Genomic DNA, 18,813 nt, shown 5'->3' with positions numbered 1-18,813 from the left:
AAGAATAGATTGTGGCAACACAGCACTGATAAATAGCATTGTCGGTGGTCGACCAGAACCCCGGGCGTAAACTCTGACAATCAGTTTGGCTTATGGCTTTGATGTGTTCAGTCGCTTGTCTTGCATACACTTTGTGCAATAATTAAAGTGTTCTAGAGTGTAGCCAGATTTTGTGATTATTCACCATTGTCATCGCCTATACCCTGTAGAAATATGCTGGTGGCCCTGGACGACTGTCTTCGCACATAATTTCATCATTTCCAGCTTATGCACAGCTACAATGCTGTCGTCGTCCTCCCATTGTGCCACGCAATTTACTGCCTGTGGACAATGTTTTTCATACTACGACTATGGCCGTTATGGATAATGTTGAGTCCTCGTCGTACAGAAGAATGGGGTCATGAGGTACCCGTGCCAGTTTGAGCTCATGCAAAGAGACCATCAATGTTTTCCCATTGTGCAAGATGTCAAAGGCATGTGGACCATGCTTGACAATAGGAAATGAGCCACAGCAGAGCTGTTGTAGTGAGTGTTGGATCGTGTCATCACGTAACATTACTCAGTCGCAATCTTGACAGTGCCTCGTGTATGAAGATTCTTCAGGTAGTGTATGCAGTATATGGTAGCACCTGAGAATTGTGAATGTGTTGCTTCACCTATAGCACTAATGGCAACAAGTCTGCTGGGTCGGGAGTTAGGGTCAGGAGAATGAACTCTATTAGAAATGTAAGAAATTTGCTGAGGAGGGCTTCTGCAAAGGAAGCCCGTTGATCCTTCTCTAAGTGCTGTATGGTCACGAAACAGCACCCATGGCATGTGAGTGCAGTCTTCAGAGCATGATGCCACAGCTCTATTGAGCCCATTACTCTGTGGGTGGCACACAGTTGTACAATTGCAGATAATGCTCCAGACGTGGTAGAATACCTCAAACAGAGTAGATTCAAATTGTCTCCCTTGATCTGCAGTAATTGTTTCTGTACAGCTGCAGTGAGATATCCACATGTTGATGAAAGCTCAGGCAGTGGATTCCACTGTGAAGTCTTTCAGAGGCATGGCTTCGACCCAGTGTGAGCCTTGATCAGTTACTAACAAAAGGTATTGGTCGCCTTCTGATTCTAGGAGGGGGCCAATGAGGTCAAGGTGTAGATGTTGAATTGTGCAAGCAGTATATTAAAATTACTAAGAGGAGGTTGTGTATAGTGGCCAACCTTGCTGCATTGGCATGCCAAGCAAGCCTGCAACCAAGAGTGGCAGCCATGTTAGACATTTGACCAAATAAACCATTTGGTTATGAGCTGTACCACTGGTCGAATGCCCAGACGAGTCAGCTTCTGAAACTGAGGTTGAGTTCTGATCTGTGAGACATGTCAGAGGATGCAGGTGTCAGTACCACAAATCGCTCACCATTCAATGCGAAGGTTTGAGGCATCACTCTGTAGTAAGTCTGTGATGGATGAAATGTAGTTTTGTTTGTCCACCAACTTGGTGTAATCAAGGTTGGGTGAAATAATATTGATCCACAAGAGGTAGCAGAGATGTGAAAAGCTGGCTTGTTAAAACTGACACCTGTATTTTAGTTCTGGATTACAGGTATTTTTTGGTATTTGTTTGTTCTCAGTTATAACAATTGTTTTTTTTATTTTCTTACTAATAACTGGGTAAAGAACATGAATATCAACTGGCCATAGCAGCAGTGCTAAAATTTTTGGTTTTTAAATAAATCTTTTTTAAAAAAAAGGGTAATTTTTATTCGTAAAATTTCTGCTGCTTTGAAATATTGTGTTATTATAGAAAATGGGAGAATTAGTCAGTACTATTTTAATAATGATGCTGACAGTAATGAGCAAAAGACACTTGGATAAAAATTGGTACACCATTGCTGAGACAATTTGGTATCTGTTACCATGTGGTGAATACTGCTGGTATGTGTGTACCATCCATAGTCTGGAAGCACTCATATGTTACTAAGTGCAGTATCAATGAAGTCAATGCCACATTTACTTTAAAAGATTAAGGAGTCACAACAAACTTGTGATTTCACATAAGGAGGAAACTTAAAATTCTGTAGTTCACTCATAGTTTACAATAAAAATAGAAAGTAGCTGATCCATTACCTGTGCCTACATAACATGCACAAGAGGTAGTAGAGATGTGAGAAGCTGACTGGTTAAAACTAGAAGGAGATATCAAGGTGGTAAGGTAATGACCACGGTTCTCTCTTCTAATCATCAATACTTTTATTACACGACAAACGTACAGGTCGAAGACTAGGCAGGAACTGAGGTCCCGGAAGTATACAAAACAAAGATCAACTCGAAGACATAATACACATATGATGTTCTGGCCTATCGATCCGTGGATTGATGCCACATACCCCCCCCCCCCCTGCAGTATGGAGTACGTACCCGAACGTTGGGGGGGGGGGGGGGGATGGCGAGAGTTTAAGTGTGTTACAGTGAGTTTCTCCACGTCTAATGGCACGGGGCGTGTGAGAGGAGATCGTGGAGCAAATCCTGGAATGCTGATGCTGAAGTCTTGAAGCGACGTCGGCGGTCGTAGAGTCGGCGGCCGGTGCGGGAGCACTGGTGTGGAAGGGTGTCGTCGGCAGGGAACCTAATTATCACCTTTCCATTTGGCCTAACGTAAGCACGTAGGATGCCACACGTAGTACTTTGAGAGATTTTGAAACATTTCACTACACGTGACACATCACCTAACGGGTCACACGAATCTTCACACGCAAGCGGCACTAACGCGGTATCACCACTAACGATGACAAATAAACCACAAATGTCATTAGGATGAACGTGGGTAGAGAGCTCTTAAGTGGCGCCTGCTAACGGAGAGGTATGCTGAGCCGGTGGGTTGGGGAAACTGTAGCACGGTGAGGGCGTTGTGCTGCGAGTGGAGGGGTTAGTGTCAGACAGTGAGGTCTGAGTGGGCGTGGCAGGAACCTGCAGGCTGCACCGGTTAGAAGAGTGGTGCAGTGTGCTGTCGCACAAAGATGGAACTGTTATATTAGAGCCCTGGGAGCTGGGGCCTCTGCTATGGGAGCCGGGAGGCGGAAAACCCCGGAATGAGTGTGTGCTCGTTGACGGGGCCGGTGTAGGCGTGAGTTTACTCGAATCGTGAGCAGAGGAAGAAGGCCGAGGGTGGCCAGAGAGCATGGTCTCTTCAACGGTGGGTGAGGTAGGAGGAAACTCGATGCGAGAAGGTTTAACCCTGTTGAGGGAGACAGTAGCTACTGAGCCCTTCATTATGATGTCCATTGTGTTACTCGTTCATTTGACAACTCTGTACGGGCCTGTGTAAGGGGGCTGTAATGGGGCTTTCACAGTGTTGTCGCGAAGGAACACAAATTCGCAAGTGTCGAGCGCCTCGGGAACATATGTGTGCGGTGGAGTGTGGCTGGAGGGGGATGGGGGTTGAAGCTTGTTACAGTGTAACCTCACCCGTTCTACCAAGGACGGCAGTTTGGACGGTTTGGCGACTGGAGTAGGAGCAACAAGTTCGCCTGGCAGTGTAAGGGACTGGCCGTAGACGAACTCGGCCACTGAGCCTTTAAGGTCTTCCTTGAAAGTGGTCCGCAAACCGAGTTAGACGAATGGCAGGGCTTCCGTCCAAAGGAGGCCATGGCAACGTAGGGCCGTCTTAAGCATCCTATGCCAACGTTCCACGAGACCGTTGCTTTGGGGGTGGTATGCTGTTGAATGAATTTTCTTGATGCCGCACAGCCTACATAGTTCAGAAAACAAGGCAGACTCAAATTGACGGCCTTGGTCGGTCGTCAAGTAAACAGGGCAGCCAAAGCGTGAAATCCAAGTGTCTGATTCGGATGTAATATTGGGTAGCAGGGCAGCTTCCACCCAACGAGAGGTTCTGTCTATAATAGATAGCACGTATCTGTATCTGTAGGATTGGAAAAGGGCGCAGGTCATCCCCGTTTTCAAGAAGGGACGTCGAACAGATGTGCAGAACTATAGACCTATATCTCTAACGTCGATTAGTTGTAGAATTTGGGAACACGTATTATGTTCGAGTATAATGACTTTTCTGGAGACTAGAAATCTACTCTGTAGGAATCAGCATGGGTTTCGAAAAAGATGGTCATGTGAAACCCAGCTCGCGCTATTTGTCCACGAGACTCAGAGGGCCATAGACATGGGTTCACAGGTAGATGCCGTGTTTCTTGACTTCTGCAAGGCGTTCGATACAGTTCCCCACAGTCATTTAATGAACAAAGTAAGAGCATATGGTCTATCAGACCAATTGTGTGATTGGATTGAGGAGTTCCTAGATAACAGAACGCAGCATGTCATTCTCAATGGAGAGAAGTCTTCCGAAGTAAGAGTGATTTCAGGTGTGCCGCAGGGGAATGTCGTAGGACCGTTGCTATTCACAATATACATAAATGACCTGGTGGATGACATCGGAAGTTTACTGAGGCTTTTTGCAGATGATGCTGTGGTGTATCGAGAGGTTGTAACAATGGAAAATTGTACTGAAATACAGGAGGATCTGCAGCGAATTGACGCATGGTGCAGGGAATGGCAATTGAATCTCAATGTAGACAAGTGTAATGTGCTGTGAATACATAGAAAGATAGATCCCTTACCATTTAGCTACAAAATAGCAGGTCAGCAACTGGAAGCAGTTAATTCCATAAATTATCTGGGAGTACGCATTAGGAGTGATTTAAAATGGAATGATCATATAAAGTTGATTGTCGGTAAAGCAGATGCCAGACTGAGATTCATTGGATGAATCCTAAGGAAATGCAATCCGAAAACAAAGGAAGTAGGTTACAGTACGCTTGTTCGCCCACTGCTTGAATACTGCTCACCAGTGTGGGATCCGTACCAGATAGGGTCGATAGGAGAGATAGAGAAGATCCAACGGAGAGCAGCACGCTTCGTTACAGGATCATTTAGTAATCGCGAAAGTGTTACGGAGATGATAGATAAACTCCAGTGGAAGACTCTGCAGGAGAGACGCTCAGTAACTCGGTACGGGCTTTTGTTAAAGTTTCGAGAACATAGCTTCACCGAAGAGTCAAGCAGTATATTGCTCCCTCCTACGTATATCTTGCGAAGAGACCATGAGGATAAAATCAGAGAGATCAGAGCCCACACAGAAGCATACCGACAATTCTTCTTTCCACGAACAATACGAGACTGGAATAGAAGGGAGAACCGATAGAGGTACTCAAGATACCCTCCGCCACACACCGTCAGGTGGCTTGCGGAGTATGGATGTAGATGTAGATGCAGAACCCTCGGAGGGGGTGAGGGGGCCCACCAAGTCGATGTGAACGTGCTGGAAGCGACTGGGAGGAGCGGTGAAGCTGCCTAGTGGGGGCGATGTGTGCCGCGAAACTTTATTTTGTTGGCACGGACTGCAACCTTGGGCCCAGGATTGGCAGTTGCGACGCATGTCGCGCCAGATGAAGCGCTCTGAAATGAGTCTGGAGGCTCTCACACCTGGATGAGCTAGGTTGTGTAATTTGTCGAACACTTGTCTCTGTAGAGGTTTGGGTATGAAGGGACGCAGCGTACCAGTTGATTTGTCACGCCAGACCTCACCTATGACACCGGGAAAGGTGGATCGCACAGGTTTGAGTGACGTGCTGTGATCGGAAATAAGGTCTGTAGTGTCCTTGTCGGCAGACTGCAGCTGAGGCTAGTTAGAGAGGTCTATCAGAGTTGTGAGAGCGCCGACACGAGACAAAAAATCTGCGACCACATTATCTGCACCCTTGGTGTATCGTATGTCAGAGGTAAATTGCAATATAAAGTCCAAATGACGGAAGCGTCTAGGTGGAGGGTCAGTCGGGGGGTTCTTTACAGCAGCAACCAAAGGTTTATGGTTGGTTAAAATGTAGAAGTCCCTAACCTCAACCTCGGCGCGAAAGTGTTTCAGTCTCGTAAACTGCCAAGAGCTCCCTATCAAAGGATGAGTACTTCTTTTGAGCGCCGTTGAGCTTCTTAGAAAAGAACTGCAAAGGAGAGGTAGTATCTCCGAGGGTTTGGCTGAGGACAGCACCTACTGCGGTATCACTGGCATTCGCGGTAATAAAAAATGTAGCGTCCGGATGCGGGTGGGCAATAGTCACTGCGTTTGCTAGTAGGTGCTTCAGTTTGTCAAAAGCTTGTTCCATGGCAGGGGTCCAGGGGACCAGGCGGATACCGGTCGTATTTTTGCCAGCAAGGGCATCTGTTAGGGGAGCCTGAACGTCGGTGCGGCAGGCAAGTGCTTCCTATAATAGTTAACTGTTCCGATGAACCTGCGCAGCTCCTTAAACGAGTGAGGGGGTGGCAAATCCAAAACAGGTTTGATTTTATCCTCGGGAGGAGTGAGGCCCTTAGCTGACACGATGTAGCCTAAGAATCTTACCGAAGTCTGGTGCAACTGGAGCTTCTTATTATTCAGTTCAACACCAGCAGCGGTAAGAGTGTCTTTAACAATCTGCAAATGTTCCTTGTTCTTTTGCAAAGTAGGACTGAAAATAAGAATGTCATCCAAGCAAACGAAACAAAAATCCAGATGAAACAACACCTTGTTTATGAATCTCTGCCAAGTTTATGCAGGTTGCGGAGGCCAAAGAGCATGAACCGGTACTGAAAAAGGCCGAAAGGCGTTGTAACAGCTGTCTTTTCAATATCCTCTGGTGCCATCGGAATTTGATGATAGGCCCTCCTACAGTCCACTACCGAGAAATATTTGGAGCCTGCAAGAGCATGGTTAAAATCCGCGACGTTAGGAACCGGGTACTTGTCTATGATAGTTCCAGAGTTCAACCTAGTATAGTCGCCACCCATACGCCAGGTGCCGTCGCTTTTTGTGACGAAGTGGATAGGCGAAGCCCAGCATCCGGCAGATGGTTCGATGACGCCGGCTGTTAAAAGATCGTCTATTTGTTCGCGAGCCACATTCATGAGTTCTTGCTTGAGACGGCGTGGTCGGCAAGAGATGGACGGTCCGTCTTGCAAGCGAAGTTTGTGGGCGGTGCCGTCCGTAACCACGGAAACGCGCGACGCGGTACACAAAGCGACTGTCTGTGGTGTAGTGTGCGCGGCGGCCGCTAGGCTGGTTTGTGGTGCGGACGGTGAAAGTTTGCATAAGTGCCAACTCTTGGGTGGCTGGGAGTGACAAACAAGTGAGCTACGCGAAACAAGGTTGGCACACTGTTTATTAGTGACCGAAGGCGCCGCTGTCGAGCTTGGGGGCGGTAGCTGGCGCGAATGAACAGCTGATGGCAGTAAATCAAAAACATTAACCTGCGGCTGGGAAGTTATCTGCCCAAGCGAGGAGGGGGATGAATGTGCGCTCGAATTAACACAGTTAGAGCTGGCGGGAGTGCGGACACTGTACAGTTGATGTGGCACACGGTCACAAATGCACTCGGGCGCGAGAACACTGTAGTGGCACCGACTAACCTTGTGTGTTGCCGAGGCGTCGTCTGCTGCAAGCTGCTGCCGTGCCAAAGATAACTCGTTACTTAAGTCGTTGAAGCGACGGCGTAGCTCAAGTTGTTCCAAGCGCAGGCGTGTAGACTCGACACGCTCCGTGAGATACTTATTGGTCCATGACGAGAGCTCGGAGGAGGGATTATTACACTTCCTAGCCAGGTGGACCTGTTTAGCAGTACTATTGACACTCGACGAAGCACACGGGATGTGTTCCTGCGTAGGGTGGTAGAACACTGTATTCTTGACGAGGTCAGGCCACAGTTTGTGGTGTCGTAGAAAGTCGATGCCCAAAATGGGATCGTCGATGTCAGCCACCAGGAAGGACCACTTCAGGTTGCACTCAGGCGAGAGGGACACTGCATATGAAGTAGAGCCTAAGCACGACAAACTAGATGAGTTTACAGCACATAGGACAGTTTTGTGTGGTCGGGTATTTTCGGTAGCAAGACGAGATGGAAGTAGGTAAACATCTGCACCCGTGTCGATGAGAAAGTTTGTGCCAGAGTTCAAGTCGCGGACATAGACTCGCCCATTTGAAGCATTAGTGTTGGACACAGAATGGAGTGTGGGACGGTGCCTGTTGTTTACGTCGCAGGAGGTGGCGCCGCTGCCTACCTATGGTTGAAGTTTGGGTAGGAGCACGGCGGTTTACAATTGCGTGCTTGTTCCCCAAATTTTGCATGGAAGAAACAGTATTTATGGGCAGACGTCTGCTCTTGCGAGTGGTCAGAATCTTCCGTGGAGTCAGATATGCTCTTGTTGTGCGGACGTGAAGGTGCCGGTAGTGCGGCGAGCTTGACAGATTTAGGTTTAGTGGGGCGTCCACGTTGGGGCCCTGGTTGTGGTTGGAAATTGGCATAGCTGCCAGACTGCTGGGCACGGTGTTCACGTAGTAGAGTGGAGTAAGCTTGGTTGGCAGTGCACAATTGTTCGCTATTTGGTCTATCTTCATAGGCGGAGATGGCCGTTTGGACAGACAGAGGCAGCTTTTCCATCCAAATCTCAGTGAGTGTGGCGTCTGGCATGTCACATTCACCGATGAGAAGTCGAAGGCATCGCCACAGCTGGGACGGAGATCTGTCGCCGAGGCACTCTTCATAGAAGAGCTGTCGAACATTTTCTCTTCTTGTCTTGGAGACACGTTCCAGTATTGCTTGTTTAGCTGTAGCGAACTTCTCGTTCAGAGGAGGTGACGTAACCAGGTAATAAATTAAGTCGACACAGTCGTGGAGGTGGTTCATGAGGCATGTGAAATGGGCATTGTCATGAAGTGCACAGACACTGAAACTTTGCTCGACCAGGTTGAACCAGAATTCCGGGTGAGCAGGTTTGAATGCCGGACATTTCGGTAGATTTGACGAACTGGCAGTCGAAGAATGTGGGCCACCGTTCACGGACGCAGGAGTAGGCAAGTCAAAGTTAACTCTGCGTCGTGAAGGCAGTAGAGAGGAAGCAGACGTGTCGGCTGTGTTCATAGTAGCTGGAGGGGAAGCGAAATCCGTTAGCAGGAAGCCCGGTGTGGAGCGAAGCGGGACTGGTTGTTGCGGCAGAAGGTCAAAGTGGTCACGGCGGTTGCTCAACAGGTTATTATGCAATTGGACCTCCACATCTGCAGCAAAATTATCCATCACATTGTCACTGATGAGCTTGGTGGAACCCGATGCACTCAAATTACTGCACTGATGAACACTCGGGGTAACAGGCTCGCGAATGTCATTCACATAGTGTGCAACCGGTGCGGAGTGATACACATGTGGAGCTTGCACATTCAAAAAGGCATCCTGTTGTGGCACATTATGAAAACTATGCTCCCCACTATTTACAGTACTTGCATTAAAGTTCGGTATCAGTGTGTAGTGCTTTCTTGTACTGCTGTGCGGCGAAAACTGAAGCACTTCGGGGCTAACAAAGCCAAAGTCGGAAACCACTGCACCTGACGAGGTCCCTGGGTTCTCGAGGCTATAGGAGTGTGGAAATTCACATCGGGCACTGACTACAGCTGGCGTGCTTGAATTTAGTTACTGTTGCTGGTGAAAACCGGGTGGCGTCGGCCTGTTGTAGAAGGCCATTGTGTAGTGAACAAAGGTCCATGCGGAACACGGAAGCTGGTGCAGTAGTCACTTTGTACTCTGTTCGACGGATTATTCGAACTTCGGGGTCACCACTGAAGGAGATATCAAGGTGGTAAGGTAATGACCACAGTTTTCTCTTCTAATCATCAATACTTTTATTACACGACAAACGTACAGATCAAAGACTAGGTAGGAACTGAGGTCCCTGAAGTATACGAAACAAAGATCAACTCGAAGACATAATACACATATGATGTTCTGGCCTATCGATCTATGAATCGATGCCACAAACTGATACCAGTATTTTAGTTCTGGATTACTGGTATTTTTGGTATTTGTTTGTTCTGAGTTATAACAGGTCTTTTTTTATTTTTTACTCATAACTGGGTAAAGAACATAAATATCAATTAGCCATAGCAGCAGCCCAGCTTTTGAAAATGGACAAATTAACATGAGAAACAGAGTTTCTCAGTTTCACTTTTCACACTTTAGCACTAACTATTATAATGCCCAAATAGTGGTATGATCCTTCATTACAACATGATTTCAGAGAAGAGTTTCTAAAAATTAGAATCAATATGAGAATACTGGTGACTTTTTGTAGTATTCAACCACTTATCAGTATTTGGAAAAAGCAGTGAATGGTTGATGGACTAAGTTTTTTTATTTCTCTATTTAACTTCATATTTTGATTCTGTGCATCTTGAAACTCAGGGAGTCAATATTTTTCACAGGCATAAAAAAACGAAAATCATTTGTTTCAGAAACTGGTCAGTTTGAGTGGTTTTAACACTCAGGTTAAACAGGCCTTGAAAAAAAAAAAGTACAACCAAAAACCAGTTGTTTCAGTGATGACCGCCATCCCCAAGAGGTAGTCAGCAATGATGTCAGCTGCATGTAAATTTTGGACATCAGTTGTGCATTGTACAATGAGATCAAGGTGTCGAGGGTTCACATCCTTCGATGGATGACATACTGCAATGGTCAATTGTCTATGTTCTGTGTAGATCATGGCATGTCTGCCATCAGCATCATCCCCGAAATATTGAACAGCTTTGTACACAGCAAGTACCGCATAATCAAACACAGACAATTTTACTTGCAAAGCCAAGATTATTCTACAAAATAAGTGCAATGATTGCATTTTATCTGCCACAACTTGTTGTAGGGCCTGCCTGATCGCTGAATCTCTAGCGTCCATAGTGATGGTGAGTTGTGTGTCCATTATCGAGTGTGCCAAGTGGCCATTTTTATGAGGCAGTTTTTGGCATGGTTGACTGCAGCTTGCATGCCAGGAATCCATGCATGTGCTTTGAAGGGTGGCAAGAGCTAGTTTAAGCCTAACTTTCACTGCCCTTCAAGGTACCACTCATGGTACTTGGGGTTGACAGAAAAGATTAAGGTATCATAAAGATGCACATAGCAACAGCCCAATTTGAAGAGAATGCCATCAATAAACCACTGACAGGTTTGGGTTGCATTTTTCAATTCACAGGGCATGAAATTCAAAGAGACCAAAATGTGTAATGATTGCAGTCTTAGAGACACTGTCCGGATGCATAGTTACTTGAAGGTAGGTCTTTCTGCAGTCAGCAACACTAAAGACAGTCAGACCCATGAGGGAATATATACAGCCTTGAATGTAAGGAATTAGATAACCCTTGTGTATTTTTCAAGTATTGAGAGCTCTGCAATCACAAAAGAGTGTAACAGAACTGTCCCTTTTTGCGCTAGTTTGGTGGGTGAGACCAGGAGCTTTCTGAGGGGTGAACTACACGTGACTGTAGCAGTTCGTGTCAGCCACCACTTTTGCTGCCTATAGAAGAGCTGGGGCCAAGTGGTGTGCTTTGTAGCAGACTGATGGGTTGGGAGTCATGAGAATGTGGTGCATAATGCCATTGTGGATAGTCCACTGATGAAGGTTCACCCACGATGCGGAGAGGTTGGGACACATGATCAGTGTACGGCATACTGAAGCAGAAAGCACCATACTAACCTATGTGTGCTGTGATGTGGTTGAAAGCACTGGCAATGTAGTTGGTTGAGGTGGAGATGATGGGGCACGGCCATCATGGCTGGGTGTTGTAGGCATAGATGTAAAATCAGTTACGAGTGAGAGTCTCTCTCATACAGCTCATCAAATATGAGTGCATCAAATATGCCATTAATTTGTTGGAATGGGCTTACATTTTCAGTGCAGAGCATATCTGATGGTTTATGTGTTTCCAGGAAAAGCTGGTGCATCAAAATGATAGCATCTGTGGTCGCAATGCACTCTTTTAAGATGACAGAATGCATTTTATCATTGTGGCTAGGAAGTATGGAGGAGCATGTGCACAGGACAAGACAGGGTCAAGAGAAAAAAGCCCTGGGATGAGACAATGAGTTTTGTAGTGAAGAAATGCAGAGTGTTCCAAATCCGCAGAGGGATGGAAATTTCAGAGGAAATCAATCTCCATCACAGGTTCACTGATGCCAGTAACAAAGAAGGTGCACGGGTGCTGCAAATCCAGGCTGATTTGTAAAACGCAGTACTGTTCTGTACACAGAGATTTAAGAATTATGGAAGTATGGAGCTGTAATATGGTTGTGTCAGGAAACAGTGCAAACATGTCCTTTGGTACTGTGCTGAGATCTAACCCTGCATGGATGAGTAAGTATGCGTACAAATTACGGATTTTGGGAAGCCGGAGGGAGACTGGCAGTTTTGTATAGCATTGCCAAAAGGGCGTGATACCAGTGAAATTGTGACCTTGAAATGATGGTGGCAGCTGATGTTGTCAGCTGAGAGACTGACGTCATGTACAGCCCACAGAACAGTGTCTGGGTTGGAGGTGGTGCAGTCACCATTTTCTGTCATTGGCTCGGCTCAGCTGTGACGTGAGCAGCAGAGATGTAATGCTCCACAGGGAGGTGGTGTCCTCGTAATTAACATACTGCCTATGTTGCTATACATTGAATATGCTATCCATGAAGCTGAGCTTCTTGTCGACTGGTACTGCTTCATGTGCTATCATAGCAAGCTGCAGTTGAGGCAGAACTCTGACAATCCGAAGCATCCATAAAGTGGTGTCCAGCATCAGATTTGTGTCCAGTAATGTTAGCATCTGACACCACAGCTGAGATGTTGTCTGATCAGCAAGTTGTTTATCATAGATTGCTTGTCAAAGCTGTTGTCCTGGGGTGCGAGATAAACATTGAAGCAAGGTGGATTTGGCCATTGCATATTTGTTGTTCCTTGACCAATAGAAAGTTTTAAAAACTGAACCGTGTGACATTACACGTACTTCCTCACACGTTGTTGTGTGCTCTGGCATGCCATAATAATGGCCACCATTGTCAACCTACTATTAGACTTGGTGTAAAATTCAAATCCATGTACATTGATTCCAGATTCCAGTACTCAGTTCGCATCCATTACAACCGATCCCATGACATTGATGATGGCAGCATGCTTGGCCAGGTGGCAGATCAACATCACAAACTTAGACTTGTAGTACAAAATTCCTAGCCATGACAATAAACACATTTCACTGTTGCAAAATACAGGGTCAGTTGTTCCAGTCAAAATGGTGGTAACTTGGGTTGTGGAGCAATCCTCTGAAACAATGTACTGGCCAGTGTTGTGGTACTATGGAAGTCATGCAAAATGGTATGACAGAGAAAGTGTCAGAAGACACTCATAGCATGGCTGCTAATTCTGTAATGATGTCCATATTGTGTGTCACACATGGCAGTCACATCGTCAAAGAGCAGTCATGATGCAGATATCACAGTTGTCACGGGATCGGTTGTAATGAATGTGAGCTGAGTACTGAAATCTGGAACCGAAGTACATGGATTTGAATTTTGCACCAAGTCTAATAGTAGGTTGGTCAATGACAGCCATTGTTATGGCATGCCACTGCACACAACATTGTGTGAGGAAGTATGTGTAATGGCACACAGTTCAGTTTTTAGAACTTTCTGTTGGTCAAGACACTGGGAACACAGGAGATGCACATCACTCGATGATGCACTTGTGAGGTGTAGTCATGGGAAGTGGTTGGTGTAACAGACACAGTGCAAGATGGCTAAATTGTTAGTGCATAGCAAGTCGGAATGGAACAAAAAGTTCCATCAGCATGGTTGTCATGGTAGTCATGTGTCACCAGTGTGGTACATTTGCCTAACTGGTATCAGGAGACACAGTATTAATTTATCCAATATGATATAGTGTGATACACTTTTACTGATACAGAGAGCACTACAGCACAACCTGTGACAGTTTGCATTCTTTATTTCATTGTTTATTATCCTCAGTGTCGATGTACTGCGTCATGATACTGGGTGAAAAAGGGGTGTGGAAGTACAACACTGACTAATTTAAATAATGTAGCTGACAGGTGTACATAACCTTTGATAAGCCTCATTAACAGGTTGCAGTTAACATCCACATACTGCTACAATAGTTTGTTGTTGAACATCTACAAGCAGTAAAAGCCTAACCACAAAGGTCACAGTTCTTAAAGAATAGAAAGGTACATATGGAGCAGACACTATCATTGTTTTAACATATGGCCAAATTGTGTTACACTTATTTCACGGATGCATTGTTATTGACCTAACCAATACAGGTTTCTTGTCTGAAACTTAGCCGTGGACTGACTGCCTCAGAACAAAAAATTGGGCCCTTATATATCCTCACAATAATAGGTGGCGAAACTACATATTGTTCACAGATAAATTTACAGAAATTACAATTAAAACTTAACTAATTAAATTAGTACATTGAAAAATTGGTTCTTCTTAACAGTTTCTTCTACTACAAGGGTTAAGCCAAATTATTTGTTTAAATCATGAAATTAACAAATATAATTACACAAACAATAATTTTGACAAAACTATTAATTACTTTGGAATTAATTAAGGGCTGGCTTTGCTAACATGTTTTCGAATGGAGCCAAATAGATACTTTAAGAATACTAGTATTTTGTCTTCCAAATGTTTGTAATTAGTACAGAATTTATATATGTTTATATATTAACAATATTGTATTGTACTGTATTGTATTGTAGAATTTAAGTTATGAAACAATCACTGATTTCACTCTATAATGAAAGTATTAATTAGGAATAGTCAAAATAAATTAGGAAATCAATTATATACATAAAACTAAGCACATAATTAGATCTTATGTTATATTCTTTAAAACTGAGGGCCAACCACCCTCTTTCATTAAAATGCACATTACACTCATGTATGTTAATGGTAATTAAATTTCTAAGCATGCCAAAATATGAAGGGCAAAGTCACAGCATTGTAGCCTACCGCAGGGCTCCATTTTGTGCAGATTCTCAATCCTTTAGGGATACCAGAATAAAATATGCTTCACAATTCCTTGAACTGTTGACCAGAGGAGAGACAATTCCCATGATACAGTTTGAGCAGGAGTTGAGACGTGTGCTGCACATTCGGCTATAGCTACAACAAATTCATCTACATCTACAGTTACATCAGTTTGGCTACTCTGCAAAGCACACTTAAGTGCCTGGCAGAGAGTTGATCGAACCACCTTCACAATAATTCTCTATTATTCTGCTCTTTAGCAGTGCACAGAAAAAACGAACACCTATTTTTTTCCATGAGAGCTCTGATTTCCCTTATTGTATTATGAAGATCATTTAACTTTACTGACAACTGCCTCTCTCTCCCTGCTGCACCACCTAATTCACCTGTTTCTTCAAGTTTCTTGATCATATTCTTTAGTCCATTTATTAATATGGAGCCTCTTTCCAACTGTTTCTGTTGGCAATATTCCTGCAAAGAAGCACGGCTATTGCTGCTGTTCAAATTAAACAGCTTTACCAGCAGCGTACAGACTTTCTTTTCAGTAGCCATTGTCTACTTAACTCTTTACACCAACAGTCACCTCACAAAAGAAATCAACGTGTGTCACAAAGTGACAATCATAATACTGACATCAAACATTTCGCATTCTGACTGCTTTCAGTGCAATATTTTCACCTGGTGGCAGAAAGTGTAACTATTATTTTTTTATTCAATTCATGATTTATAATGCTCCAAATTGTGATAGTGTTTTGTTTGGAATTTTTAAATTTTTGTGCTTTTTTGATGCCACATTGAAGAGTTTTGAAATACTGCTTATAGAGCATTTTTAGTCTTCTTTACAGTTAGTCAGTTGCATTAAATAAAGCTCTCTCTTATTAGGGCAAGATGTTTTGATCCCAGATGTTAGTCATGCATTTTCTTGGCTTTGTTGTGTGAATTTCAATGTGACCATTGTCCTATAAGACTTCTTTTCCTGATTTGCTGTATTTACTGTTGAATCTAGAATCAAAATCTTTGCAACGCCACATTTTTGTAAATATCTCACCAAATTACTTGTGCATTAACAAATCACATATTCTCTTCCTTGTCACAAATACAAACTACATTTAGTGACCCCCTTCATAGTTCCATATGCAGAACCATTATAAACCTCAAATTTCATCTTTTTTCTCTCAAAACATGCATATACTGTTAATATAACCATGCTTTGGAAGACTGCATCTTCAGGGCAGGTCAGCAGGTCCATGCAAATGGCCATGTCCAAGCAGGTACTTTCTCTCATGGAAGCAGCTGTGGTCACAATCTCTTGCTGAAAATGCACATTGTCCCTCAATATAGCTCACCACATGCAATATAAAAAAACTATTGAACAACATCTGTATATTTCTACACGGCATGTTATTTTATAACCTGTAGTTGTGAGTATGATTCATTAGTAAGAAGGTGTAGTGATATGCATCACTTCTCTGGAGTGGTACGTATCACCATATATTCCCCAAATTAGAATAATTATGTCTCTCTAAATACGAGGGGGGGCCCAAAAATAACTGGAATTTCTTTCTAGAAAGCATACACTGTATTGTTTTCAAATACAACCTTAATCTCCTTTGAAGTACTCTCCATTAGCATTAATACACCTGTCCAAACGTTCATTCCAGTGTTCAAAGCACCTTTCAAATTCGTCCTCTTTGATACCTGCTAGCACTTTCATGACATTGCGTTTTACATCTTCCACATCCACAAAATGCTTCCCTCTCAAGTCTCTTTTCACCCTCGGAAATAGGAAGAAGTCCGAGGGTGCTAAATCCGGTGAATAGCGTGCGTGTGTCAAGGTAGTTGTCTCCGTTGAGGCCAAAAACTGGCGAACGCTGAAAGCCGTGTGTGCAGGAGCATTGTCGTGATGCAGAAACCACACGCCAGAATCCCACAAAGCCAGACGTTTTCGTGACAAACTTCTGCAAAGCCATTTCATAACCTCCAAATAGAATTGTTGGTTTACTGTCTGGTTTTCAGGGACAAATTCAGAGTGTACGATCCCTTTGATGTCAAAAAAACAGATCAACATCGTTTTCACATTCGATTTCACTTGTTGAGCTTTTATTGGTCGAGGTGATCCAGGTGACTTCCATAGTGATGACTGTTGTTTACGTTCTGGATTGTACCCATAGCACCATGACTCATCACCTGTAATGATTTTGTTGAAAAAATGTCGATCATCTTTGAACGCATCCTTCATTTTGAGACAGGCTTGAACACGATGATCCCTTTGATCTCCAGTAAGAAGCTTCAGCACAAATTTTGCTGCCACTGTTTGCATCCCCAAATCGATGGTCAATACGCGCTGAATTGAGCTCCAGGACAACCCGGACAAATTCTCAAGTGGGTCGATTGTCCTGCATCGATCTTCACTGATGAGATCACGGATTTTGTTGATGTTGTCTTCGCTTCAAGCAGTTGAAGGTCGACCAGAGCGGGGCTGATCTTCAGCCACCATTTCTCCCTTTTTAAATCGAGAAAACCATTCGTACACTTGCATTTTACTAAGAGCATGGTCTTTGTAGGCTGTCTGCATCATCACAACAGTTTCTGCTGCGTTCTTGCTGAGCAACAAACAAATCTTCACTGCCGCACGTTGTTCGTAAGAACTAGCCATTTCCTCGTGTCACATCTGCACTGTACGCACACTCAAAGAACTGCCAAAGAAACCACACTTCTCACTGTTGGGTGATGTCGTGTGGCAGAATGACTCAGCAGAGCTCCTACTACAACCCTCTGGCGGTGCAACCTGATACTACAAGTACATGATGTGCAGCATTACGATTCCGGTTACTTTTGGGTCCCCCTCGTATATCTACATATTATGCACACTGTGGAATGTTTGCACCGTTGAGATATCTTCAGATGAGAGTAATAACCTCTTTTGATGCATTTCTTCACCTATAAAATAACCATTATGAACATGATACTTGCAGTAACAGCCACCTGGCATCTCTATGAACCCTGCATTGGAAAATTAACAACAAATATATTACTGTGAGAGTAATGTGCTCCACATCTGAACATAAGACTGCTTTATCATGATGAACAATTCTGGTAATCTTTCTGTTTTATTAACCGGGATGCCATATTAGTATAGGTTAAAAATTGAATGGATTTTATAGGCATCTAACTTATAATACGGAACTTCAATCAACAGAAGTGTTCTAACCCAAGAACAATGTAATTTATTGCTCGAACAGTACACACACATGAAAGACAAGGTATAATACAATTAGCAGTACAAGCGGCCAGTGGAGCCTTGCATTCTGGCCTATATAGTCATTAGTTGTAACAGAGGGTGCAGTTGGCAGGCACACAAGCAACTACTGTCCTATTAGCAGGCCAGATGGCCTCTAGTGGCCAAACCAAGCACAAACTTCATGAGTGAACTATGAGGTGGTGCACACACAAAACTGGTAGTTACAGTACTCCTCTGTGAAGAACTGAGCACCGTGCTCATGTCAATTTCTTCAGTGGTTGATGTAGGTTGTTGAGTCGAGCAACGTGCTGCCACTGGTGGAAGAAGGTAGTGGTGAAGTTGGTGGAACAGGCAGCACTGGCTGCAATGGAGGCAGCAAAGGCAGAGGCATTGGATGTGACAGCATGGGAGCCGGGGTCCCGCTGTGACTCCTGACAGCTGAAGGGGGCACCACTGTAGAGGTGACAGTTGTGAAAATGTCAGCAGTGTTGGCAGCAAGGGTGAGGGCACCAGCTGTGATGTAGGAGATGGCCAGGCAAACAGAGGATGTGGGGGTGGCGGAGGTGCACCCGGTGTGCAGCCACCCATGTGAGGTCATAGCTGGTCAATGTATCACGACACCTGCCTCTCAGCCATGTGGATGACACAGAGGCATTGGCCAAGGGAACTCTCGACTACTGCCGGCATTCATTTTGGCCAGCAG

The 18,813-nt window shown here is 44.4% G+C and overlaps 1 protein-coding gene across 1 annotated transcript in view; it reads right to left on the bottom strand.

The window, feature by feature from the left end:
* LOC124622853 (alpha-crystallin A chain-like) overlaps window positions 1-8,421 on the bottom strand; it is an 80,404-nt gene extending 71,983 nt beyond the window's left edge. Inside the window, exons 1-2 of the mRNA XM_047148645.1 lie at window positions 8,239-8,421; window positions 7,437-7,472 (exon numbers count right to left, since the gene is read on the bottom strand). Of these exons, the coding sequence (XP_047004601.1) occupies window positions 7,437-7,472; window positions 8,239-8,421 (219 nt within the window). The remainder of the gene's footprint in view (window positions 1-7,436; window positions 7,473-8,238) is intronic.
* Between the last annotated feature and the right edge of the window lie 10,392 nt (window positions 8,422-18,813).

Source organism: Schistocerca americana, chromosome 7, assembly GCF_021461395.2.
Source record: "Schistocerca americana isolate TAMUIC-IGC-003095 chromosome 7, iqSchAmer2.1, whole genome shotgun sequence".
Classification (NCBI taxonomy): Eukaryota; Metazoa; Arthropoda; class Insecta; order Orthoptera; family Acrididae; genus Schistocerca; species Schistocerca americana.
This window is presented reverse-complemented; position numbering and strand designations above follow the sequence as displayed.